The sequence below is a fragment of the Archocentrus centrarchus genome, chromosome 1 (genome assembly GCF_007364275.1).
Source record: "Archocentrus centrarchus isolate MPI-CPG fArcCen1 chromosome 1, fArcCen1, whole genome shotgun sequence".
In the NCBI taxonomy this organism is placed as follows: Eukaryota; Metazoa; Chordata; class Actinopteri; order Cichliformes; family Cichlidae; genus Archocentrus; species Archocentrus centrarchus.
Window position 1 is genome coordinate 2,036,378 of NC_044346.1, and position 25,706 is coordinate 2,062,083.

General features: G+C 44.9%; 2 protein-coding genes across 2 annotated transcripts in view; one reads left to right on the forward strand and one right to left on the reverse strand.

The window, feature by feature from the left end:
• Positions 1-3,428, forward strand: part of LOC115781909 (sodium/calcium exchanger 1-like) — a 32,583-nt gene extending 29,155 nt beyond the window's left edge. Inside the window, exons 9-11 of the mRNA XM_030731849.1 lie at positions 144-243; positions 379-648; positions 963-3,428. Coding sequence (XP_030587709.1) covers positions 144-243; positions 379-648; positions 963-1,339 — 747 coding nt within the window. The 3' untranslated portion in view covers positions 1,340-3,428. The remainder of the gene's footprint in view (positions 1-143; positions 244-378; positions 649-962) is intronic.
• A 245-nt stretch (positions 3,429-3,673) lies between these two features.
• Positions 3,674-25,638, reverse strand: LOC115781919 (phosphofurin acidic cluster sorting protein 1-like). The gene is made up of 24 exons (XM_030731859.1): positions 25,361-25,638; positions 20,671-20,758; positions 20,503-20,592; positions 20,268-20,393; positions 19,807-19,969; positions 19,362-19,453; positions 18,449-18,532; positions 18,287-18,346; positions 17,323-17,474; positions 16,629-16,722; positions 15,948-16,001; positions 15,723-15,802; positions 14,601-14,733; positions 10,312-10,416; positions 10,042-10,142; positions 9,602-9,756; positions 8,653-8,763; positions 8,211-8,313; positions 7,706-7,748; positions 6,742-6,787; positions 6,563-6,656; positions 6,285-6,481; positions 6,099-6,209; positions 3,674-5,088 (listed from the first exon to the last, which is right to left on the reverse strand). The coding sequence occupies exons 1-24, from the start codon at positions 25,555-25,557 to the stop codon at positions 4,976-4,978; spliced, it is 2,592 nt and encodes an 863-aa protein (XP_030587719.1). The 5' UTR covers positions 25,558-25,638; the 3' UTR covers positions 3,674-4,975.
• Positions 25,639-25,706: the final 68 nt, after the last annotated feature.

A 25,706-nucleotide genomic window follows, 5' to 3' on the forward strand; every position in this document is an offset into this window, starting at 1 on the left:
AAAAGCTGAAGTTAGAGCATTTCCAAAGTATTCTCTCAGTTTCCAGAGTGATTATCAGGTGACCAGACTGATTAGATGATCTGCAAAGTGGTCATCAGTACAGTGAACGTGATGTTAGTTTCCTGTGCCTGGATGTGTTTCAGAGCACAGTAGATAAACTCATTAAGAAGACCAACCTGGCTCTGCTGATTGGGACCAACAGTTGGAGAGAGCAGTTTGTGGAGGCCATCACAGTCAGCTCAGGTAGGAACTAACTCAAACTCAGTCCTGCTTCAGCTTCCAGTTATGAATGTGGGCAGGTAAGAAAATAACAGGCCTGTTTTGGGGCTGTAACCAAACTGAGCTTTAAAAACTGATTCTTGACTCTCCTCTCCTCAGGCGATGACGATGATGAATGTGGCGAGGAGACGCTGCCCTCTTGTTTTGACTATGTCATGCATTTCCTCACCGTCTTTTGGAAGCTTCTGTTTGCCTTCGTTCCTCCAACAGACTACTGGAATGGTTGGGCCTGCTTCGTTGTCTCCATCACCGTCATAGGCATGTTGACTGCAGTGATCGGAGACCTGGCGTCGCATTTCGGCTGCACCGTGGGCCTCAAAGACTCAGTCACTGCTGTGGTGTTCGTCGCTTTGGGCACTTCTGTACCAGGTCTAACACAAACATCTAATTTTCCTTATTTCAATTTTTGGTTTGAAGTCTAAATATTCATCTGATAGATTTTATCCAAAGCAAATTATAGAGAATACATTACAAAAACAAGCAAGACCAAGACATCACCAAAATCACAAAATTATTTAACCTGCTAACGCTACTGCTAGCATTGGCTTCAGCCCTGGAGGTTGATGTTTGATTTTGATCATCAAAATCATTGAACAAAACATTTTATTTGATATTTAACAACCCAGCAAGTGAATTGCTGAAGTTTGATCTCAAACACATCTTCTCCACTTTTGCATTATCAGACACCTTTGCCAGTAAGGTGGCAGCTATCCAGGACCAATATGCTGACGCCTCCATTGGCAATGTGACGGGGAGCAACGCTGTCAACGTCTTCCTGGGTATCGGTGTGGCCTGGTCCATTGCTGCTGTCTACCACTACACCCAAGGTCAGGAGTTCAGGGTCAGCCCTGGCACACTGGCCTTCTCTGTCACACTCTTCACCATCTTCGCCTTTATCTGCATTGCTGTCCTCATCTACCGCCGCCGACCTGAGATTGGCGGGGAGCTAGGAGGACCCAGAATCCCGAAGATCCTCACCACTTGCTTGTTCTTTAGCCTATGGTTACTGTACATCGTCATCTCCTCCCTGGAAGCCTACTGCCATGTAAAGGGCTTCTAACAGTTCTACTCCAGACCCTTTACAGGAGGTTCCTGCATATTCCACTGTGTGATTTATCAAAAAGTTTGCTGCATATCTAAAGGTTGTACTAGGTGTTGGCATTGATGGATTCCTAATGGTTCTGTTCACATTTTTGTGATATAACAGATTTCTTTACAGGAATAAATGAAATAAAGTAAAATGAAATAAATTAAATCTTTTAAAGGTTTCTAAAGGTGCCCTAAAGGTTTATACAGCTTCTTGAGATTTCAGGTGGATTTTATAAGAGTTTCTATAGTTTTGAATAAATGTCTTGTGACTTAGAGGCTTCCATAATTTGTTACTTGTCTGAAAGTTTAGATTGATGTTTAACATTTCAGCAGGCTCCTAACAACTGTTGGATTCTAAAGATTTTCGTAGATATTTACAACAGTTTTCTCAAATCCCTTCAAGCTTGGATGAGCTCCTGGTAGCTTTCTTGAAGATCTGACAACTTACTTTTTAAAGGTCTCTATATATTGTAGTTCTTCCGTTTATCTGAATTGCATGGCAATTTCTGATTGTTTTCTGAAGATAAATGGTTCTGCTGTGTCCCTATAAATTGTTCTCCATTCAGTTCGATGTGTTTGGATGAACAGATGGTTGTCTAGGGCCAGGTTCCTGTGGCTCATCACTCTAAAAGCTGTGACAGGTTCCTAACAGCTGATGGAATTGTAAAGATTTTGATGCAACTGTTCTGGTAGATTTCATCATCATAATTTCATCTTCTGACAGTTTTGTTTGTTTTTTTCACACATCTCTGAATATCATAGTTCTTTCAGGTTCTGCTAAATGTATTGAGGTTTCCCATGTGATGTCATGTCATGTTAGATGTGATACAACCACTGGTTGCAAGGTCAAAATCTATTTTTCAACTGGTTGGTTGTTTTCCAGTTGGCGGTGGTTCCTGGAGGTTGCTGGCTCTCCCCCAGGTGAAATCGGTTGCATAGAAAGTGCTGCAGCAAAAACCTCAGTGAGTGCTTTGGTTGCTGGCAGATTGCCACCAGGTTGCCTGTAGTTTCTCGTGCTTGCCTGCAAATACTACTGCAAATAATACTGCAAATAACTGCTAGCCGAGCAGTAGTAAAACTTCTCTTGAAATGCAATTCAGAGTAAAAGTTGTACGTTAGTGTTGTAGCCACTATTTTTCAAAAGGTGTGATTTTTTTTTACTATGAAGGCAAATAGTCTCCATCTCTGGTTTGAGTTGCACTTTTCACAGTTTTCCTTCTGCTCGGAGAGTAGCTGGATGGTGTAGATAAGTCTGTCGCTTCCATTCAACCTACAACCACAGGAATGAGCTAGCAACCAAAGCAACTGCCATCAACCACTTGCAATCAGTTGAGGACATTTTTTTTTATGTCATTTTTTCCTCATGACCAGTCACAGCCACCCTCTAGGCCTTTGTAACAGGAGCATGATTGTCACAAGTCCAAAATGGTGGACAAGTTAGCATCATGCAAAACCTCAATAAGAGGTTTGTAAAGGTTCCAAAAGTTCCCGATGGACTCCAACTTCTCTTCTGGCGTGATGGATTTCTAAAGGTTCTAGTGGGGACCCTGAGAACTGAAACTTCTGTTTGACTGAATCTGGTGTCCATATTCGACTGTTCTGCCTGCTGAGCACTGGTGACTGTCTTCATTCACACGTACCTCCTGACCATGCAAAAACTTTTTACCTGTATGATTACTTCATCTGAACCTTTCAGCGATGTATAATGAAAACTATTTAATTTTAACATGCATGAACTTTAAAACCTCACCATGAGTAGCTTTAGTGATTAAGGAGAACCAACAGGACTGAGAGGGTAGTGTTGCACCTACATGATTATCTGCACTGAGTTTGAATTAGGAGAGTTTAATCAGAGACGCTGTGAACTCTTTAAAGCAGCTGGTTCAAGCTGGACCTGAGCTGCTGTTTCGGTGGAGTCAAACATTAATTCTTGAGTGAGATCTCATAGACTGATGACAGAAAGCTATTAACAGAAAGCTGTTAACAAGGATGAAATTCTGTCATGTGATCGGTCATTTGGATGATGTAAAATGTTTCTTCAGAATGCAGTGTATTTTCTTTAAGTATTAAAATACAGAAAGTAACATTTCATCTTCCCTCCCAAGTGTTGGTAAATCATTCTCCTCGCTCACTGAAATATCACATTAAGTCCCAGTCAGAATAATAGCAGCAGTAACAGTACACAAAGGGTGCAGTTGAAAGAGTTTTTGTAAGCTCAGGGGTTAAAAAGGTCCATCAATGGCTCTGAAAAACAATTCTGTGACATAACAGATTAAAGTCAGAGAACTGGAGAGAAAGAGCAGACAACAATTTCAGTTTGATTTATTGATTCAGTAATGTCCTCATACATTTTACAAAACTAACTGCCTTTTAAAGGGTTAAAGCTCTGCTGTATGACAAACTGATGACACAAACATCAGAAAACAACATGAATCAGTGACGTAAAGTTAAAGGCTGAGCTCTGTGCAGTTCATTTTGGATTAACCAGGTTTGATTCCACAGCTCATCAAGGAATCCTTTTCAGAGAAACACCAGCCGAGGATCTTGGGTAATGTAGTGTTCTGTTAGTCAGTATTCCCAATCCCTGACAGTACTCTAAGAGTAAATCATTTGTTGATTTATGTTTGTCTCCACAACATCTTGGCTTACAATCTTGGCCACAACAACAATTAACTCTTTGAGGTCTAAGTCTAAATTGGTGACATCACCAACCCCAACCCCAAACCTAACCCTAATCCAAACCCCAACCCTGACCCAAGCACCAACCCCAGCATTAACTCAAACCCCAGCCCTGTTACAAATCCAAACCCTAATGCTAAGCAATCCGAATATGTAACTTTTTTGTTTATTAAATAGTTCTCTCAGGTCTGGGAAACAAAGAAAATAATCACTAATTGAAACGCATCAAAAACTATTCACATTTTCTCCAAAAAGTCCAGTTTGCCTTTCTTTAAAACACAGGGTTGAGGGTTATCACCTGATGACTTAAACCACCGAGGGTTAAAACAGTCACATTTAGGGAGGAACTGTGAGCAGTGAAGTGCTACACGCCACATCATTGGTAGTTATTTTGCATTTTTTGCAGTTGTCTATGTTGCGTTTGTCTCTGTGGTCCCTTTGACCCCGCTGGGATCTTTTGTATCTGTGTTTTTGTTGTAGAAATGTCACTTCACACAGTGGCTGTGGCCTCTCACCCCTCAGGACCCCGAGGCTCCTGGGTCACTTTATCTAAATAAGCTGCACTTTTTGTATGATTGACTTTAAGGAGTTTGCCATAAAGACTAATCTTTCAGAATCAAATCAACCACCTGGTAAGATTATTATTAACATTAATATTTTTATGAGACAAACACTTGAGGCTCTGTGTATTATTTACTCAATGTAAGAAACATCCATCATATAAAAATTTAAAACTTCCTTATAAGGTACAAATATTTCTATTCCAACATAATATGAGAGAAAAAAGGCAAACAAGGTTTCTGCTGCTCTGCTGATACTGAGAGGAGGCGGAGTTAAAGAAGATGCACAGCCCATCATCACGCGGAGCTCAGCAGGATTCATTCACAGGCAGGTCATGTGATCCAGGTGAGGAGGAGAGGGAGGAAGTTCAGGGTTTGTTGTAACCAAAGAGCCCAACAGGAAAGTGTTTGACATGTGTTGGCCACTGAGCAGCCAGCTGGAAAAACTTTACATTGTTCCACTCCACGCCATCTATAGACACTGAGAGAGATGGGGGAAGGAAGCATGGAGCAGGAAGTCAGTGTCACATGTTCAAGTTCTCATCTGTGATGGCTTAGCCCTCAGAGGGTTAAAGCAGGGTACAGTTATGGCCGTAAGTGCAGACCTTCAACTTTAATTCAAATACTGCATCAACTGTTCCCCATTTCAGAGGCTCACAGGAATTTGGACTGGCTGCTGTTTCGTGGTCAGGTGAGGCCTGTTCCCTCATTAGTCCATGGCACAAGAAGCAGAGATAATATCTGCAGGTGATTCAAATGTCAAATTTCTATTTTACAGCTTTTTACTGTAATTTTAAAAATGAGATGCAGAAAGATGTCAGTTCAAGTGAGGGAGGCCATCATGAATCCAGATAAACCAATCAGCATGAGCAGAAACTTTAGGAGTGACCAAATCAACTGAAGCCAGAGACCCACAAACAAGCAGCAGCTGAAGGTGCTGCAGTAAAGGTCTGCAGAGCATCTCAAGGAGAAAACAGCATGTTTGATGTAAAGTCCACGGTGATGGTGGGCAGACAAAATTACAAAAATGTTATCTTTGTCCAACAAATGATGGCTCTGTCTGTATATGAACAGAGACAGCATCACACTCTGAAACCACCAAAAAACATCCCCACAATATGATGAGAAGCTCACAAAAACCACCTGTGATCCATATCCTGCTGTAACACAAGCTATTTTGGGATGCATAGATTATGTGAATATCTACACACACACACACACACACACACCTTTGCCAATCAAGAAATGTCCAACAGTGCAGCATTAAGTGGGGACCCATCAAATGTTGAATCAGTGCTAATGAGCAGGAGCTGAATGGTCCCTTTGTTAGCTGTTATCAGCATTCATGTGCAGAAGCTCATGTACTTTTAAGCCTTTTTTGAATGAACTGCTTATCTATTTATTTTATTGTGACTTCAGTTCTGTGTGTGTGTGTGTGTGTGTGTGTGTGTGTGTGTGTGTGTGTGTGTGTGTGTGTGTGTGTGTGTGTACCTCTGAGTGTGTGTTGGTGTTTGGAGGTACAGATCAACCTGCTGATTCCTTCGATCAGCTGACTCCTTGACTCCGCCTCCTTCTCCTTTGCTTTCTTACTGAGAAACATAACTGACAAACACACACCTTCATCATCACCATCATCACCTTAGTGATAACCTTAAACCTCGTCCTCCTCTTCCTCACCTTTCTTGTTCTTCTCCTTCGTCACCACCGTCATGGTCATCAGCTCTCCTCCGCCGAGTCTCGACACCTGCACGCACCGGAAGTTACTCTTCAGTGTGTTCTTCATCCCCACCTCCTTCTTTCGCTCTCCTCCTCCTCCTCCTCCACCCTGGCTGGTCCAGTAGTCCACCTGCAGGCCCATCACCTCTGTGGGACAGCTGCATGGAAATAAGGAAGATCATGACTCTGACCGCAGAGGAACAGCATCTGTGTTGGTGAAAGCTGTAGACAGGAAGTACCTGGTGGAGGGGGAGGGAGGAGGTGTTGATGTGGCGGTGATGGGTGCTCCTGATTGGGAGGGAGGAGATCCAAGTATGATGTCATCAGAGTCCACTGTGGAGAGGAAAGCAGAACATTTAACAAAGACATCAGAGGCTGACTGAGGTCAAAGGGCATGGAGAGGAGAGGCAGGTTCTACCTGAGGTGGACAGGAAGTTCTGCTCCACGATGCCGACCTTCACCAGCTGAGCACGCACACAAAAACAATTTTTTTTTTAGCGCTGTGCAACATCTAGTTTATGTCACTGCTGATGTACAACACATTTCAATAAAGTTGTTACAGGAGCAACAAAACACGAAAAGTTGCTAATCCTAAAAAGTGAACAGCTGGTGGAACATCTGCCAACCAAACAGAGATAAAGCTGCGTGGGCAAACATTTAAGAAGAGCTTCTGAAACATGTGAGCACACAGGGAGCAGCTGCAGAGCTGCTGCATGTTGGTGGTGTTCAGACCCTCAGACCTGATTCTGGGGTGGAGATCACTGCATGGACTCAGGAACACATCTGAGAACCACCAGCGGTGAACGCAACTCATCGCTGCATCCACCCAGGAAGCTCAGAGTCCACCATGCAAAGAACCAGCAGAGGAACAAGATCCAGAAACACCTCCACCTCCTCTGAGCTCATTTCAGATGGACTGAGACTGAGAAGAAACTGTGCTGTGCTCTGACCAATCAGAAGCTTCTGGGGGGCCTTAGAACACATGGCAGGGGTAACTTGGACATCTATGAAGGCTCCATTAATGCCGAACCATATCTCCAACATCTGCTGCCATCCAGGGAAGCTCTTTCTTGTTTCAACAGATGATTCCAAACCACACTGGCCTCCTATTTAAAAAGCATTATAAAACCAAACACACAACAAGGGAATCCATGAACTCCTGAGCAGCTGATATCCTGTACCGAGCAACGGGAACGTTCAGCTTTAAAGCTCCAGCAGTCGGTCCCCTCAGCTGCCAAAGAGCCAGCTCAGTGGGAAACAACTCCTGGAACAACTTATTTTTTTCTTTGGACTATTTCCTGTTGAGTGCTTTCATTTACACTAATGGAGTCTACAGCAGTATCCCATACAGACGCATGCAGGAACAGTGCAGCATTTCTTACCCCGATAAAGGGAACAAACTTCTGGCAGGAGTCATCGTCGGGGCTGTGAAGGAAGAACAAATAGACACTAGAAGGGCACTCCGCAGAGTACGGCGGTGGGGTCAGGTGGGGCTCGAGTTTCAAAACTTAGTCAAACAGTTTGAAATGCAGATCTGCAGTCTTACCTGTGTAAGGTTCTAACGTTACAGCAACGTTAAAGATGCTCCTAAAATGAATTTTACTCTGATTGTTTTGAAAACTGCCCACATCTGGATTCACCTTCCAGCATTCGCTACAAGAGCTGCGCAGGCGGGAGACTCAGCGCTTAGCTAGAATTTACCATTCATGAGCATGAATGTGAGTAAAAGAGATCTGCCGATAAAACCCAGAGTACTCTTCAGAACAGGTTTGCTAACTGGCACAGAGTCCAACAATCCTGGGCAGGCCGAACCCAGAAGCGGAATGTTTGATGAGCATTCCGGCTTCACTCCTTTCCGGTCTGATCCTGATGGTGATGGGAACATACCTCTTGTGTTTGTAGGTCAGCATGGCCTCTGAGATTGGACACAGGTGAGAAACAGTAGCTCCGGCCAAATACTGAGAAACTCGGCCAGCTACACCCACAGGATCTGTCAGAAATAAACCACATCACATCTGATAGTTTATCCCTGATGGGAAAGCACTTTGTGAAGGCTGGATTTGTTTCAGAAGCCCTGTGGCTGTTTGAAGAGGCAGAATTTATTCTCAGTCAGTCAGAGCAGCATGAGAGCGTTACTTTAACCAGTAAATGACACTTTGATTTTATAACTGTGACACAGTTACAAAAAAAGAGGCCAAATGATTGAATCACATCTCATATAAATTCCTCTGTTTTATTTAAAACAGCTCATTAAGCTGCTGCTCAGGTCTCATGCTGCAGTAAACACAAGAAAACCCTTAAAACGACTTTCTGGTAAAGTCAGGGGTACCGAGAGGAGGCGGCTCCGGGTGTCCAAACAGCTCCCTCCAGCCAGTGTCCATGAACAGGCCGCTGAACTTCCCATCCAGGGAGGACAGGTACTTGGCCAGTGGGTGGACACCTGCAGATAAGTACATCAATAGAAGGCCTTATACAAGCTGCTTCACCTGAACATTTTTCCAAATTCAACATGTGAAGTGACTGTTCACTGTCTGATCAGTGCTGTGGTCATTAATTATTAATTATCATTATAATTATTAATTATTATTCATCTCTGTCTCTCTCCCCTCACAGCAGATGACTGCCCCTCCCTGAGCCTGGTTCTGCTGGAGGTTTCTTCCTGTTAAAAGGGAGTTTTTCCTTCCCACTGTCACCAAGTGCTGCTCATAGGAGGTCGTTTTGACTGTTAGGTTTTCTCTGTATTATTTTAGGGTCTTTATCTTACAAAATAAAGCACCTTGAGGTGACTGTTGGTGTGATTTGGTGCTATATAAATAAAACTAAAGTTACTCCAAAAAGTCATGTATTACACATTACTTGTTGCTTTTTTAATGCAGTACATTATGTAATTACTCACCAGAGAATCTGATTTATTACACTACTGGTTACACTGCACAATTTGCACTTTACCACAGCGCTCTCGTCCTTTTGTGCAATAAAAATAAAAGTACTGTCCATAAAGCCACTGCTGAGAAACTGCGCCACCATCTCTCTCCTCCCACACACAAACTGAAATCAGCTGATTCATTAAAGTCATTACTGAATGTAGTACAGTAACTACTTGTTCCATTACTGAGTTACTGAAGAATGTAACAATTACATAAACGTGTAGTTACATACACTGCGTGACACATCCACACACCAGGTAATTACACAGATTTCAGTAGTCATTATATTGATAAAGTGTGTGTGTGTGTGTGTGTGTGTGTGTGTGTGTGTGTGTGTGTGTGTGTGCGTACCCATGGGAATGATAAGAAAGCGGATGTAGCTCAGCCAATCCGATGTCTTGCTGGCCAGCTGCTCTACAAAGCAGCAGAGCACGGTGCTGACGTAGCTCTGATCTCCTCCCACCGCCACCTTCAGTGTGGGTGGAGTCTGTGAGTTGCAGTTACAGCTGCAAAATGGATTCAGATCAAACAACAGGAAGTTATCAGTCATATCAGACAGTGAGCAGATTAAATTTAGGGATGCACCAATACGTATTTTTGTTGACTGAACACTTAAAAGTTTGATGCAGAGCTCAAAGACATCATTGTTTTTAATCAAATGCAGTTTGTTTGTTTTTTTCCTTGACATCAATACGTAGTGCTGGGATCAGCTCTCAGCCAACCAGTTATTTCAAACTGCAAACAGTTCCACTGTTGGTCCATAACAGAAGTACTGATCAGACGGTTCTTACAATCTCTGGATGCGTCCAATGATGGCGCTGAAGGCGGCTTGAACATCAGCTGCTGAAACGGTGCAGACAATTGGCTGATCAAAGAGAACCTCGGAGAGATACTGAGGAGAGACAGAGCGGGCAGAAAGATGTTTGTCTCCGTTTGTCTCTGAAATACTGAACTCACACTGAAATCTGGAGACACTGCAACACTGACTCAACCACCATCTGAAACCAAGCTCAGTTTGATCATTTAAACCCCTTAAGGGCAGAAAAAAGAGACTGGCGTACCTGTCCCTGCCAGTCTGTGGTGTTAATCAAGATAATGGAGTCAGGTATCTGATCATCAGAGAACAGGATGTGGTTCAGCTGATCCAAAACTGACTTTCTAGCGACCTGAAAAAAGGAAAACACTAATATCAATCCAAAGCATCAAAAAAATGAAGCCCCAAACCCTGCAGTTCCTCTAGTTCCAACTTGAGTCTCCAAAAGTGAATCAGTACAGTGACTGCATCCATTTTTTACAGTGGGGAAAATAAGTATTTGATACACTGCTGATTTTGCAAGTTTCCCCCACCTTCAAAGAATGGAGAGGTCTGTAATTTTTATCATAGGTATACTTCAACTGTGAGAGACAGAATCTAAAATCACATTGTATAATCAATAATCAATCAAATAATCAATTTGTGGATTTTATTGCATGAAATAAGTATTTGATCACCTACCAACCAGTAAGAATTCTGGCTCTCACAGACCTGTTAGTTTTTCTTTAAGAAGCCCTCCTACTCTGCACTAATTACCTGTATTAATTGCACCTGTTTGAACTCATTGCCTGTATAAAGACACTTGTCCACACACTCACACTCCAATCTGTCCACCATGTCCAAAACCAAAGAGCTGTCTAAGGACACTGGGGACAAAACTGTAGACCTGCACAAGGCTGGGATGGGCTACAGGACAATAGGCAAACAGTTCTGTGACAAGGCAACAAGTGTTGGTGCAATCTTCCTCTGTATATATAGTTAGAATAGAGTAGAATGAATAGAATGCCTTTATTGTCATTATACAGAATGCACAATGAGATTGGAGGGCCACTCCTTTTCAGTGCCATGCAGTAGAAATTAACACGTTCTAATAATATAAAATCAAATTTCTAAGGATATACAGAAAATAAAATAGAATGTATAAAAAATATATACACTATAAAAACAAATATTTAAGTATATACATGTAAACATGAAGATGGGTGAGCATTGCACTTTGGTGAATGAATACTGCATTCAGTGAATATGATAGATATTGTTCAGTATGAATAATATAATATTGCACAGAGATGTGGGTGTAACACAGTTACAGTGGGTGAGTGTGAGAGTTCAGGGTGGTGATTGCTCTGGTGAAGAAACTGTTCTTGAGTCTGTTTGTTCTGGCTTTGATGCACCTGTAGCTCCTGCCAGAGGGCAGCAGGTCAAACAGGTCAAAGCCAGGGTGTGAGCTGTCCTTGGTGATGTTTCTGGCTCTGCTGAGGCAGCGGGAGGTGTAGATGTCCATCAGGGAGGGGAGAGGGCAGCCAAAAATTCTTTGTGCTGTCTTGACCTGTTAAGTGGACATGTCCTGTCTGCGGGACGTTTGTAGTTTGTTTTATATGACAGGCTAGACCCTCCCATTTTGATTGACACCTCATTCAGCCAACTGTAACTGGCTGCACCAAATCACCTGACAAAGCTACGTGATGCCCTCTGGTAACTATTGGCTCTGTGAAACCCATTTCTTAACATGATTGACTGAATAGGTGTCAATCAAAATGGAAGGGTCTATCCTGCCACAGGTTAACTACCCTCTGAAGCCTGACCCTGTCTGCCTCAGTGCAGCCACCGTACCATACTGTGATACAGTACGTCAGCAGGCTCTCAATGGATGAGCGGTAGAAGGTCAGCAGCAGGTTTGAGTCCAAGTTGTTCTTCCTGAGGACCTTCAGGAAGTGAAGTCACTGCTGAGCCTTCTTGATAACAGCTGTGATGTTATCTGACCAAGAGAGATCAGCAGAGATGAGGACACCAAGAAACCTGAAAGTGTGGACCCTCTCCACACGCTCGCCGTTGATGTAGAGGGGGGCTGGGTCAGTCCTGTGCTTCCTGAAGTTGATGATGATTTCTTTGGTTTTCATGGTGTTCAGTGCAGGTTGTTCTCTGAACACCAGGCTGTCAACTTCAAGACCTCCTCTCTGTAGGCTGCCTCATCTCCCCTTAAGATGAGTCCGACCACTGTGGTGTCATCAGCAAATTTGACGATAAGGTTGTTTTGTTATTGTGGGCCGGACTGCAGTCATGGGTGTAGAGGCAGTACAGGAGAGGGCTCAGCACACAGCCCTGTGGGGAGCCAGTGCTCAGTGTGTGGGTGGAGGAGAGATGGGGGCCAAGTCTAACAGTCTGGGGCCAGTTGGTTAAGAAGTCCTTTATCCAGGAACATGTGAGAGGGGGGAGGCCCAGGGTGTGCAGTTTGGTAGTGAGAATATCTGGGATGATTGTGTTGAACGCTGAGCTGTAATCCACAAAGAGCATGCCAGTGGTCCAGTGTTTTTTGTTCTCTTTTGTATTGGGCCTCAGTTTATTATGGTGCTGTCCTACCTCAAGTCCCTCACAGCCCCCCTTCTGGACCCCTTGCAGTTTGCCTACAGAGTCAACAGGTCTGTGGACGACGCCATCAACCTGGCTTTGCACTTCATCCTACAGCATCTGGACTCCCAGGGAACCTACGCCAGGATCCTGTTTGTGGAATTCAGCTCTGCCTTCAACACCATCCTCCCTGATCTCCTCCAAGACAAGCTGTCCCAGATAAACGTGCCAGATCCCATCTGCAGGTGGATCACTGACTTCTTGACGAACAGGAAGCAGTACGTGAGGCTGGGGAAGAATGTCTCGGACTCCTGGACCATCAGCACCGGCACTCCTCAGGGCTGTGTCCTCTCTCCTCTGCTCTTCTCCCTGTATACCAACTGCTGCACCTCTGACCACCAGTCTGTCAAGCTTATTAAGTTTGCAGATGACACGACTCTCATTGGACTCATCTCAGACGGGGACGAGTCGGCCTACAAGATGGAGGTCAAACGTCTGGTGTCCTGGTGCAGCCACAATAACCTGGTGCTGAACGCCCAGAAGACAGTGGAGATTATAGTGGACTTTAGGAAGCACACAGCCCGTCTACCCTCCATCATCCCGACTGGCACCCCCATCACCACAGTGGACTCATTTCGCTTCCTGGGAACTACCATCACCCAGGACCTCAAGTGGGAGCCCACCATCACCTCTGTCATCAAAAAGGCCCAGCAGAGGATGTACATGCTCGCCGTTGATGTAGAGGGGGGCTGGTTCAGTCTGTTTCCTGAAGTCGATGATTTCTTTGGTTTTCATGGTGTTCAGTACCAGGTTGTTCTCTGAACACCAGGCTGTCAACTTCAGGACCTCCTCTCTGTAAGCTGCCTCATCTCCCCTTGAGATGAGTCCGACCACTGTGGAGTTGTCAACAAATTTAACGATGAGGTTGTTATTGTGGGGTGGACTGCAGTCATGGGTGTAGAGGCAGTATAGGAGGGGGCTCAGCACACAGCCCTGTGGGGAGGCAGTGCTCTGTGTGTGGGTGGAGGAGAGATGGGGGCCAAGTCTAACAGTCTGGGGCCGGTTAAGAAGTCCTTTATCCAGGTACATGTGAGAGGGAGGAGGCCCAGGGTGTGCAGTTTGGTGGTAAGAATGTCTGGGATGATTGTGTTGAATGCTGAGCTGTAATCCACAAAGAGCATGCGGGCACAGCTCTGCTGCTGCTCCAAGTGGCTCAGCACAGAGTGGAGAGCTACTGTACAGTGATGGCGTCCTCTGTGGATCTGTTTGCACGATATGCAAACTGATGGGTGACAAAAGTGTGTGTGTGTGTGTGTGTTGGGGGGTGGGGGTGGGGGGGTGGGGGGGGTGGGGGGTTGGGTGTGTTGGAGAACCAGCCTTTCAAAGCACCTGATTACCGGTGTGAGGACCACAGGGCAGTAATCATTTAGGCTGGTGATGGATGACCTCTTTGGCACGGGGATGATTGTGGCTGTTTTTAGGCAGGGGGGGATGACTGCTTGGGCCAGGGAGAGGTTGAAAATCCTGGTGAGAATCAGGGTGAGCTGGTGGGCACACGCTCTGATCACCTTGCCAGGTACTCTGTCTGGGCCAGTAACCTTTCTGGGGTTCACTGCCAAGAGCACGCGCTGTACCTCATGCTCTGGGACAGTGAATGGGTTGAAGCTGGAACCCAGTGGGGGTGGGTGGAGCAGATGCGTGGTCCTGTGGTGTCTCAAAGCGAGCAAAGAAACAGTTAAGTGCCTCTGCTAGTGACACACTCAGGTCTACTTAATTAATGATTAATCTCCAGTCAAACAGCCCACTTTGACCGTGAACCTGATTTTGACCTAAATCTGAACCCACCAGCTGACATACAGACAAACACACAGACTCTGAGAAATGTGGCAACGTGACAAAATAAAAAGGCGACTAAAATTAACCGCCTGCAGCACCTCTGACACCAGGTGGTGAAATATGCTGTCTCACCTGTGGAGCCGGTACCCTGCAGTCAGATGACGTCTCACTGTCGAAGCTGCTCGTTCGGTCCGTCCCTCTCGAGTTCTGTCTGTCCTTCAAAGCAATGCTCCACGGGTGGCGAGATGCCTGACTTCCTGTCTTACTGCAGAAGGAGCACAGATGAGGCATTTTTACAACAGCTGTTCACAAGAGGTCAAACATCTGGAAACACCAACATCAACATCTGAAGTTTTTGAAGCACTGCTGAAGGTAATATCACTGCCATGTCACCCCAATAGGGCACTTTGCTCTCAGACTGCTGGCTTACTTGTGGTTCCTAGGATACTTAAGAGTAGAATGGGAGGCAGAGCCTTCAGCTTTCAGGACCCTCTTTTGTGGAACCAGCTCCCAGCTTGGATTCAGGAGACAGACACCCTCTCTTTTTTTAAGATTAGGCTTAAAACTTTCCTTTTTGATCAAGCTTATAGTTAGGATGGGATCAGGTGACACTGAACCACCCCTTAGTTATGCTGCAATGGGCCTAGGCTGTTTATACCCCACTCTGCATTTAATCATTAGTTATTATTAATCTCTGTCTCTCTTCCACAGCATGTCTTTTGTCCTGTCTCCCTCCCTTCATCCTCAACCAGTCATAGCTTATAGTTAGGGCTGGATCAGGTGACCCGGAACCGTCCCTTAGTTATGCTGCAATAGATCTAGGCTGCTGGGGGGTTCCTGTGATGTGTTCCTATGAGTGTTTCTTCTTCATTCACCTCTTTTCACTCTGTTTATACCCCACTCTGCATTTAATCATTAGTTAATATTAATCTTGGGCTCTCTTCCACAGTGTGTCTTTTGTCCTCTCTCCCTCCCTTCACCCCCAACCAGCCGTGGCAGATGACTGCCCCTCCCTGAGTCTGGTTCACCTGGGGGTTTCTTCCTGTTAAAAGGGAGCTTTTCCTTCTCATTGTCATCAAGTAGTTGCTAATAGGGGGTCGTTTTGACTGTTGGGTTTTCTCTTTATTATTGTAGGGGGTTTACCTTACAATATAAAGCACCTTGAGGTGGCTGTTGGTGTGATTTGGTGTTATATAGATACAACTAAAATGAATTCACATCACCACTGATCCAGCAGTGTGTGTGTTTGTGTACCTTGGTGACATGTGTGTCGGGCACTCTGTTTTACATAGTTTGGCAACTGGGCCTGCTTCAGCAACCTCATCTTCAGCCTCCTATGGAAAAGAAAAAGAACATGCACCAGAAACCCTGTGTGTGTGTGTGTGTGTGTGTGTGTGTGTGTGTGTGTGTGTGTGTGTGTGTGTGTGTGTGTGTGTGTGTGTGTGTGTGTGTGTGTGTGTGTGTGACATTCAGATTCACCCCTGGCCAGGTCTCCTCTCCTCTGGCTTCCTCACAGGCCTGTAGATCTGCCACCTGTTTAACATCAACAGAAGTCAGTTACACAGTTTGACCTGCAGGGGTCGACATAGCTTTAAATATTCTGAGGACTTGACTGATCCTCCCTACAGATAAACATGTATTTCGTTCATCTAAAAATTTCCATCAATAAAGTAAATCCTGAATATTGATAGTAATAAAAAAAAACTGCAGTAATAAAGTACTGGTCTTTAAACATTTTTGTTTCCTTTCTGACTGATGTTCGAGTATTTTCAGTAGAATTTTAACTGTCTCTAAAAAACTTTACATTTTCTTATTTTCTAAATAAACAGTTTGGCTGTGCCTTTTATTCAACCATGAGTACTGTCTGCAGGTATTTTCCGTAATATAGACAGAAAGTGGAGACTGAGATTCAAACAGGTCTATATTCAGCACCATGGACAGCTCCGTCAGCTTACTGAGCAGTGAATTTAAACTCCTTCTCCTACCACACAGAGTCCTGAATAATCATATAAATGATCATATCTTAAAGAAGTCATAGTACCATATGCCAAAATATCTAACCTGGACCTAATCATATACTCATGTTAATGTAATGTAAATATCTCCTGACAGCAGTTTCGTATTCTGGATGTTCACGTGATGATGCTGCATTTCACTCACAGCTGCAGTTTGTTCTCTCTGCTGGCTTCGCTGACTGTTGAGACTCCCGATCTCAGTCTGAGAGCTTGACTGAGAGATGCCCTCAAAGAATGGCCTGTGGACAGAAAACCACATCACAGCAACAGCAGCTGCAACTGACATCAGCCAACGGAGTCACAAACACAACACCTGCAGGGCAACACCTGCAGGACAACGTTCCTGGACGCCGTCACAGACCTCAAATGAAGTCACATATTAAAATGATCATGATGGGAATTTTAAAAACACATTTTTGTGTAATTTTTTAAATGTTATATAAACATCTTTCATTATTCATCAGGAAACTGTGCTTGCTCTGATTGAATGTCAGTCTGACATGTTTTATGTCTCTTATGTTTCTCTGTTGATCAGCACAGGAATCACTAATGGTGGTCACTGATCGGGGTCACTGCACAAAGCTGCAGACAGACAAAGACCTGAGAGGAGGGTCATACTGAACCACGTTACTCTAGTTACTCTAGTGGAGTTCAGGAAAAGACCAGAGCATGTCCTCTTTAAACGAAGACTTTGGTAAATCACTAATATTTTGGCTAGAGTTCATCATCTGGTTACACTTAGAACCAGCAGACCCACAGCCAATCACAACCAAACTTCCTTTCCAGCTTGATGAGCTGTGAATGCAAACAGGTGTGTTCCAGGTGTGTGTCATCCTCACCTGAGTTTGGGTTTGGGTGTGCTCTGGATGCTGTCATTGTCATCCAGCTCGGGGCCACTGTCGCTTGGGTTGTAAACCTCCAGGCTGTCGTACAGGAGGTCCAGGTCCTCCTCAGCCTCCTGACTCTGACCAACAGGGTCAGAGTCCAGAACCTGCAGGACACGATCAGATCAGGCTTACAGAACAGAGATCCCACTTTGCAGCTCAGGTCCTACAAGGCTGAAGGTTAAACTTTCATTTTCACTGACTTCACCCAGGAAAAGTGTGTTTAATTAAATTATCCAGTCTACAATAAAAATGATGAAAAAACCCAAAATATTTAAAAATAATTTCTATAAAACAAAGAAAAGAGTTTGTCTTTTTGTACTCTTTATTCTGGATGTTTATCTCATATATGGGAACAGGAATTAATAACCAATGACATTAGAATCATATGCTCTGGAGGAGCTTACTGGTTATCATCAGTGAAGACGGGATGTTTTTCTGACAACACATCAAGTTGCAATCTTCATAGGGGAAAAGAAGCAACTGTCCAAAGCATTTCATGGCGACATTTATGCATTCATGTAGGAGTGTGCTGAAAGAGCTTTCTGCGCCACAGGAGCTGAAAACCATCAAACTGACACTTTAAGCACAAGAGATACTGAGCAGCACGTGCATCTGTCACTGAGGCTGAATCTCCCTGTTAGAGTACATACACTCGTTTCCTTGATCTTATGATTCTTAGTGATGTTACAAGAAATGTTATTCCTAGTTTTCCCATTACTGCCTCCATCCATCCATCTAACATCATCCACCATCCATCCATCCACTGCCCAACTATCATCCATCCATCCATCCATCCCTCCATGTGGCAAAGGGCAGCCATCTGTCACCAGAAGATACCCCGGTTTCAAATAAATAGCTCTGCTTGAAGTTCCTGCAGATGAATGTTGAAGGTGATGAAAGTGTGTTGAGCACAAACCTCATCACTGACTTTGAATCTCTTCAGCAGAGCCACAAACTTCTGCTTGAAGTTTGGCTGCTGAAAGACAGAAAAACAGAAGAAAAGTGAACACACACACACACACACACACACACATAAAAACTGCTTCAGCAACAATCAACCACTCTGATTGGTCCTCACCTGAGTCAGCGAGGACGTTCGGATCATTTTCCTGTGAGACTTCTTCATCTTTCCCTGGACATCATCATCATCATCAAACATGTCCTGAGGGGGAAAATGAGCATTATGAAGTCTAATGTGAGGAGAAAATCATCAGATGGTTAGAAGCACGTTCAGCTTTCAGATGAACAGTTACAGTCAAACTGATCCTCCACAAATGTGTAAAACTCAGTAAAAATCATGGAAGCATCTTGAGGAGACTGCTTGTTGTGACTTGGTGCTGTATAAATAAAACTGAATTGAACTGAAAACTTTCTGTTTGTTTTATGGATTAATGTGAGGCATGACATGCTCATCACACCCTGTGTGTAAAGTACCAAAACACAGCAATCATAAAAAATGATTCAAACTGTAGACAAAGCAGAACCACAGAAGCTACCATAAAAGATATGCAGTAACTCAGAGGAATTCGGATTCTTGTTTGAAATCTGTTCACCAAGTTAAAAGGTTACTGTTGTTTTTCAGGTTTTCAGCTTGAATGAAATTTTTTTAACCTTTATTTAAATATGAAACAGAACTCTGAGATTATGTCTCAGTGAGAGTCTCAGCACAGTTTTCTTTCTTAACGTGGTCGTATTTATATAACTAAATGTTTTTATAGTGCTTTTCTACTCGAGCACTTTTACATCTACGTACTTTCTATCTACATTCACACTCTGAACACATCAGGAGCAACTCGGGGTTCAGCATCCTGCCAAAGTATCCATTGGGACGCAGACCGGAGCAGCCAGGAATCAAACCACCAACCCTGCAATTCTGTTCAACATCCTGAGCCACAGCTACCACCTAATAAAATACGTACATACGGCCCTGAACTGGAGTATTTAATTGATTGTTTGACATAAGACGTGTGCTGTGAGACCGGTGTGGTCACCTGAGGTGGGACTGCATCGTCACTTCCTTCCTGTTCGGAGGAGAAGCTGTCATCATCATCCTCCCAGTAGTTCTCCACATCTGGAGAGCGATCTGTACACACACACACACACACACTCACTCTTCTCAGATCATTTTGAGAGGTTTTGAGGTTAAAGCTGTTTTGGTGTGCAGGTGAACAGATGTGCATCTGAAGCTTTGTGAGGATGTCACAGGATCTCTGCAGTGACTGAAGGACACCATCACAGATGGATTCATGACTTTTTGAAATGCAGTCTGTGTGTGTGTGTGTGTGTGTGTGTGTGTGTGTGTGTGTGTGTGCATGTGAGGACACAGTGAGTGTGACTTAACCTTTGCCGGTCACATGTATCCTCTGTCTGACCAATCAGCAGCCAGTATGTACCAAGCACCTGATGTACAGACAGTCAGACTCTCTGTCCTCCTACCTGAGACCTTGGCCTTGTTGCCGTGGTGACCACTTGTGTCCTCAGTTTCAATTGGTTGGCTGCAGAGAGAATGAACACTCAGTTCCGCAGCGCGCACAGAAGCATCCTTCTGGTTGCTATGGAGACCAAGGACGTGGGCTCCATCTGTTGGATGCTGCATCACCTGGGACACACACGCACACACACAAACACACACACGCACACACATACATGCACATTTCAGAGGCTCCTGCAGGCAGACGGAGTTAAACTGAACGTTTTCAGTCTTCAGACACTTTTTTAAACATTTCACTGTTGGGAAACCTGCACAAAAATTATGTGGCAGATTTAATGATACCTGCTGGATGGGGAACAGGACTCTTCAAAGAGTGGTCCAATCATTTCAGGTGGACACTGAATGTGATTAATTGAAGACAGTTCATCTTTGAGCTAAATGAGCTGTGGTGAGCTTCCTGTCGTACCTCGGCCATGTTGATGACTCCCACTGCGAGGGTTTTGTAGCCCAGGATGGTTCGATTCTTGTACCTCTTCCTCCTCTGCAGCATCACGTGCAGGCGGTTCACGTCTCGCTTCAGGAAGTGAGGATACTACCGGACACACACACACACACACAATTTTACATCAGAGACAGTTAACAGTATGCAGTGTGTGTGTGTTCCTTTCTGCCGACAAAGGAAATTTTGTTAAATGTGCAACCTGCAGAGAGAAGGTGAGCTCCAGGTCTGTTTCCATGATGCCGTCTGGAGGAAGAAGGTACTCGTTGGATCTCAACGTCCGCTTAGAGCCCTGAAACACAGATCCAGGATCAGATCAAAATCACAGGGTGAGTTATTGCCATAAAGGCTGTAACTGCCTGAATCTCACCTGGATTTTGACAGCGATGACGACGGAGCTCAGCTCTCTGTCTAGCTCCCTCAGAACCATCAGCTTCTTCACGGTCAGACTGCAGAGCCTGCAGTACAAGAGCAAATGCACCACAAACAGAAACCAACAGTCTTCACTAAAAGCCTGATGCTTACACACAAGATAACACCTGCTTCAGCAGAAGTCTGATCACCATCTTCAGCTAAATTTACTCTGTTGGAGCTGCTGGAAAGAGTCACCGGGCGGTCTGGACTAAAGTTCCAGTCACATGCTCGGTCAGGTATGTGAACATGAAAACTACAGTACTGCTATTACTACTTTCAGCTGCTCTCTAGCATCCTCCTCTATCACACCAACCCTCTGCAAGTCCTCCTTCACTACATCCATGAACCTCCTCTGAGGTCTTCCTCTTTTCTTCCTGCCTGCAGCACCAGTATACCCACCCTCCTTCCTCTGCACATGTCTGAACAATCTCAGCCTCTCTGACTCTGAGCTGTCCCTCTGATGGACTCATTCCTAATCCTGTCAGTCCTGCTCACTCCCAGTGAAGATCTCATCATCTTCAGCTCGGCCTCTTGTCTTTGTGTCAGAGCCACTGTCTCCAAACCATACATCTCTCTCTCTGCATGTGCAGAGGAAACCTATTCTGCTTATTTCAGGGTCCATATTTTTCTTCTTGGCACTCTAAATTAGCTATTAAAGCTTTGCACGATTTCCAATAACAGTTATTTCTGTCCTTTTATCGCTCATACTGACTGAAAGAAGCTGTTTCAGCTCCTCACTCTCATTGGTTAGTGTCCTGCAGGCAGCACCCAGTCTGCACTAGCAAAGAAAACAAACTGCAAATCAACTAAAAACAGAATCAGTTCTGAGTCTTGTTCAGGAACTTCTTAAATCCAGCTGTACGTGTTAAAACCAGAGCGTGACCATCCACAGCCACACAGATCACAGCAGGCCTGTTGGGCAAATATCAGACTCCACTGATTATTCTAGTTGATGGTTGTTATGGTTCTTGGAGGGAAACTCGCCAACACTAGCGTGTCCATCATTTGTGGCTGTGCTGAATAAAACTGAGTATTCAGAGCAATCTGAACTTTTTGGAGTGTTTCACATGGATTCATTCCAGCTTCATTATTTTAACCTGGAGATCCACGCTTTATATTCATGATATAAAATGGAAGCAGAACAGGTCCTCTTTAACCTCCTCAGTTTCCCTTCAGGCAGCGAGGCAGATGTGTTTAATGCAGCTGAGTCCAGAGGGAGCTGAGTGTGAGACAGTTGACCTCCTGAGACCTCATTACTGCGGGGTCATGCTGGGACTCGTGCTGCACACTGCAGCTTCCTGTCAACACCGGCAAACAGGAGCTAATCCTGTTAATCCCACTAAGAGTGCTACCTGAGCTCTGATCTGACAGCTCGGACAGAACGAGCTGGTTTCTCCTCCTCACACAGTGTCCTAAGGCGGCTCTGAGACATGTAACGCCAAAGCTGATAAATAAAGAGGCCAGCCTCTGTCTTTTTGTCAGCTTTGGCCTGAGTGGCTGGATGAACTGCTTTATTCTGTTTGCAGCTTTCATTTGTCTCATGATTCTCAGTCAGTTTGTTGCATTAACCTTTAAACACGTCTGCAGCTCATAAAGCTGGAACTGGTTCCTCTCAGTGAAGCTCTGAGCTCCACAAACACTTTCTGTTTAACATGTTCAGCAAAGCTTCAGCATGTTCAGTGTGAGCGTCCTCAGAGACAGCACAGACCCCAGATCTGTGATTCTTCCCCTCTTTGTTTCGAGCGGCGCGTGAATTCACAGTCTGACCTGATGGTGGCAGTGTTGTCATTTTGTGCGGGTGCTTAAACTCAGACACAGTGATGCAGGAGTGCGTCTGCTGGGTACTGGAACAGGAACATGATGGACAGTTCAGAGCAGCTTGATAATGATGAGGAGGAGGAAATAGCTTCATCAGGCAGATCATTTCAAAGCTGTTCTGCACGAACACAAACACACTCATATGGATCTCTTTACTCTGATATTCTTTTCAAACCAAAAGGCTCCTTTGTGGGAAAACCTCTGAATTTAGCTGAATATGAGTTTACTGGAGATAAACCAGCAGTCCCTGCTTACTAGCTCAAACTTAAACCTACAAATTGCTCACTCAGCAGTTTTCCAGCCAAATCTCTGGCTCAGTAATCCAGAAGATCTCACAAACTCTCCCGGAGAAAAAGTAAAAAAGGAGCCACGACTTCCATAAGCTGATGGAGGCTCCAAAAAGTTCTAGCTTGTCCAAATCAGCTGGAAAACTCCAGACTGACCACAGAATAGTGGCGCAGTGAGCCCAGGCTGCAGAGACTGTGATCAGTGATTCCTGTGATCTGATCTGGGTTCAGCTGGTCTGTGAGAAGTTACAGAAATGCTGCAATGTAAGACTGCAGAAACATAAAGTTATTTGTAAAGTTATTAAACATTTCAGAGTGTTTGCTGTTGAAAGTTGTGCTCTGATGAGGTCCCAGGTCTGTGAAATTTTTCCTAAACATTGTAATAAATATTTTGTTTAAATTAATAATTTCAGGTATTATTTGCATTGTAAGGCACCTGTTTTAAGGTGAGGTATGACTCAGCTCTAATCTTCTGCTTCCTGGGTCAATGTGATGTTTAAGAGGATTAGCTCTGATTGGTCGAGTTCGTTAAGCCCTGCATGTTGCTAATCTGCCCGGAAACAGGCATCAATCAGAGAGAACCAACACTAATCATCTATCGGAAGTATTGTTCATCTGCCTTTGATTGGCTGCGGTCACGTGTTGTAATCACTGAGGACATGATCTCACAGGTGTCTCTGACCTGATGATCCAGACCCAGGTGAAGTCACCCAGCTCTTCCTAAGCATTGTGGGATATGTAGTTTTTATGCATGTATAGAACTTCCTAAATGAGGAGAAGCAGCTTCAGTTTGAGCGTTTTCATCAACAGGAAATGACAAAGTGGCACCATGGTTTAAACAAAAACAGATCAACTTAACTTGAGCAGCCGAACTCCACTGAAAACCCAACTGAGGCCGAGCTGACGCTGTGCTGATTCACATGGACTAACCTTTGTTCAGGTGTGACACCTCTGAAAGTCCAATTAACCAATGACAGCACAGCAACAGCCAAACTGAGCTCCACTCCAGCCGTCACCTCATTCACATTGTTTCAGTAAAGCTCCTTCTCCTTCGTTACATCTCTGTGGCTTTAACAAACACAGCAGTCATTTAGGACCATCTGTCTGCTGAAGGCTCATTTTGATGCTGTGCTGCTATGAATTGTGGGAATTTTCTCCTCTCCCTCCATAAAGGAGCTCCAGTGTAATACAGGAAGCACTGAAGCTGCTCTGGTTGTGGCTGCAGAGACTTCAAGTTCACATCAGGAAGTTAGAAACCTTTGTGAGACAAACCAACGGATCCATCATGAGCTTGACTGGAGCTGCAGGACAGCCATCCCTGCCTCCCTCCCTGCCTGCCTCCCTGCCACCTGCCTCCCTCCCTCCTGCTGCACCTGATCAGGAGGGTTTCACATTACTGTGCAAACAGCTTCTGTAGTTCAGTCTGTGTGTTTTACAACCATCACTGACAAAACAACTTGAAAGGCTTCACGTCTCTGCTACGTACACATCCACCGGCAGGGTAAAGGTCATCAATCATAATAATAAGGAGCTATACAGCACATAACTGCTTCGACAATGATGATGATGGGGGGTCATAAATCATGATATGCACCCACAGATCTCTGTAAAACTCTGAGACTCCTAGCTCAGGGTTGATACTCGTAGTCTTCCTCCTGAGATATCTGCAGCATCTGTTCAGCAGCAGAAACCACGCGAAACATGAGAAATGAGACAAAAGCCACTGAAACTAAAGCAAAAACACCCCCTCACTGAGCTGGAAATAACAAACAAACTAAAAACAGTCAACTGAAAGCAAAGAAAATATGAGGAAATGTTTTCAGATTTGTCATTTTGGTGAAACACGTTCAGCCTGAGGACGATTCAGAGCATCTGTTTGTTCAGACTGGAGCCTCTGCATGAGCGCCTGTCATGTTTGTACTGTCGTGCTGCATTATTATATTGTTCTGACCTTCTTACATCTCACAGGCTGGGAAATGGCACCTAAAGCACCACTGACCAAAACTCAAAACCTTAATAAAACTGAAACCAGCAAACTCATCTATCTACAAACACACTGACCTAAAAGTCAGAACCAAATAAAAACTATTGGAAAATATGAAACTAGGATTTCTCTGATGTGCCAGAATAATGGTATCAGTAACTCCAGACACAGAGACGGGGCTGGTCAGCAACTACCACAGAGTCACAGTTTTAATGGTCACTCACTCCCAGCAGACCCCTGCTGAGGCCCCCAGCCTGACCTGGGGCAGCAAAACAGCTCAGAGTGGGCCCTGAAGATTATCAGGCACACTGAGGAAGCATGAAACTCACAGTGAGGAGCGTCTGAAATATGTTTCATATAACATCCCAGTCAGTGAGAACCGATACAACACACACACACACACACACACACACACACACACACACACACACACACACACACACACACACACACGAATCTCGTCTCCATGCAAAAGAAAGAAAGGCTTTCTGTAGAAGCACCTTCCTCGTCTCACTGCGTTCATCCTCTCTTCTCTGGCCGGGCACTAATCCTCTTACCTGGGCACGCAGCTCGGAGAGGACCGGTCGATCTCCCAGGTAGCAAACAGGTTCATGGGCACCGGGACGTGGCCGTCCGGCTCTCCAGCAGCATCGGACCCCATTGACGCGTCAGCTGTCGAAGCCACCACCGCACCCGCCGGGGTCGGCGGAAGAGCGGACCCCCGGAGTCCTGCTCGGTCCGCAGCCGCCGCCATCGTCGCCTCTCCTGGGCGGCAGGTCGCTGTGATGCCGCGCGGTGATCCTCCAGCCCGGCTGTCAGTGAGGGCGGGGCTGAGGGCTGGATGCTGTGGGGAGGGAGCGCGAAGACATCCGATCCAAGAGCAGAGAGAAAGACAGCAGGGAG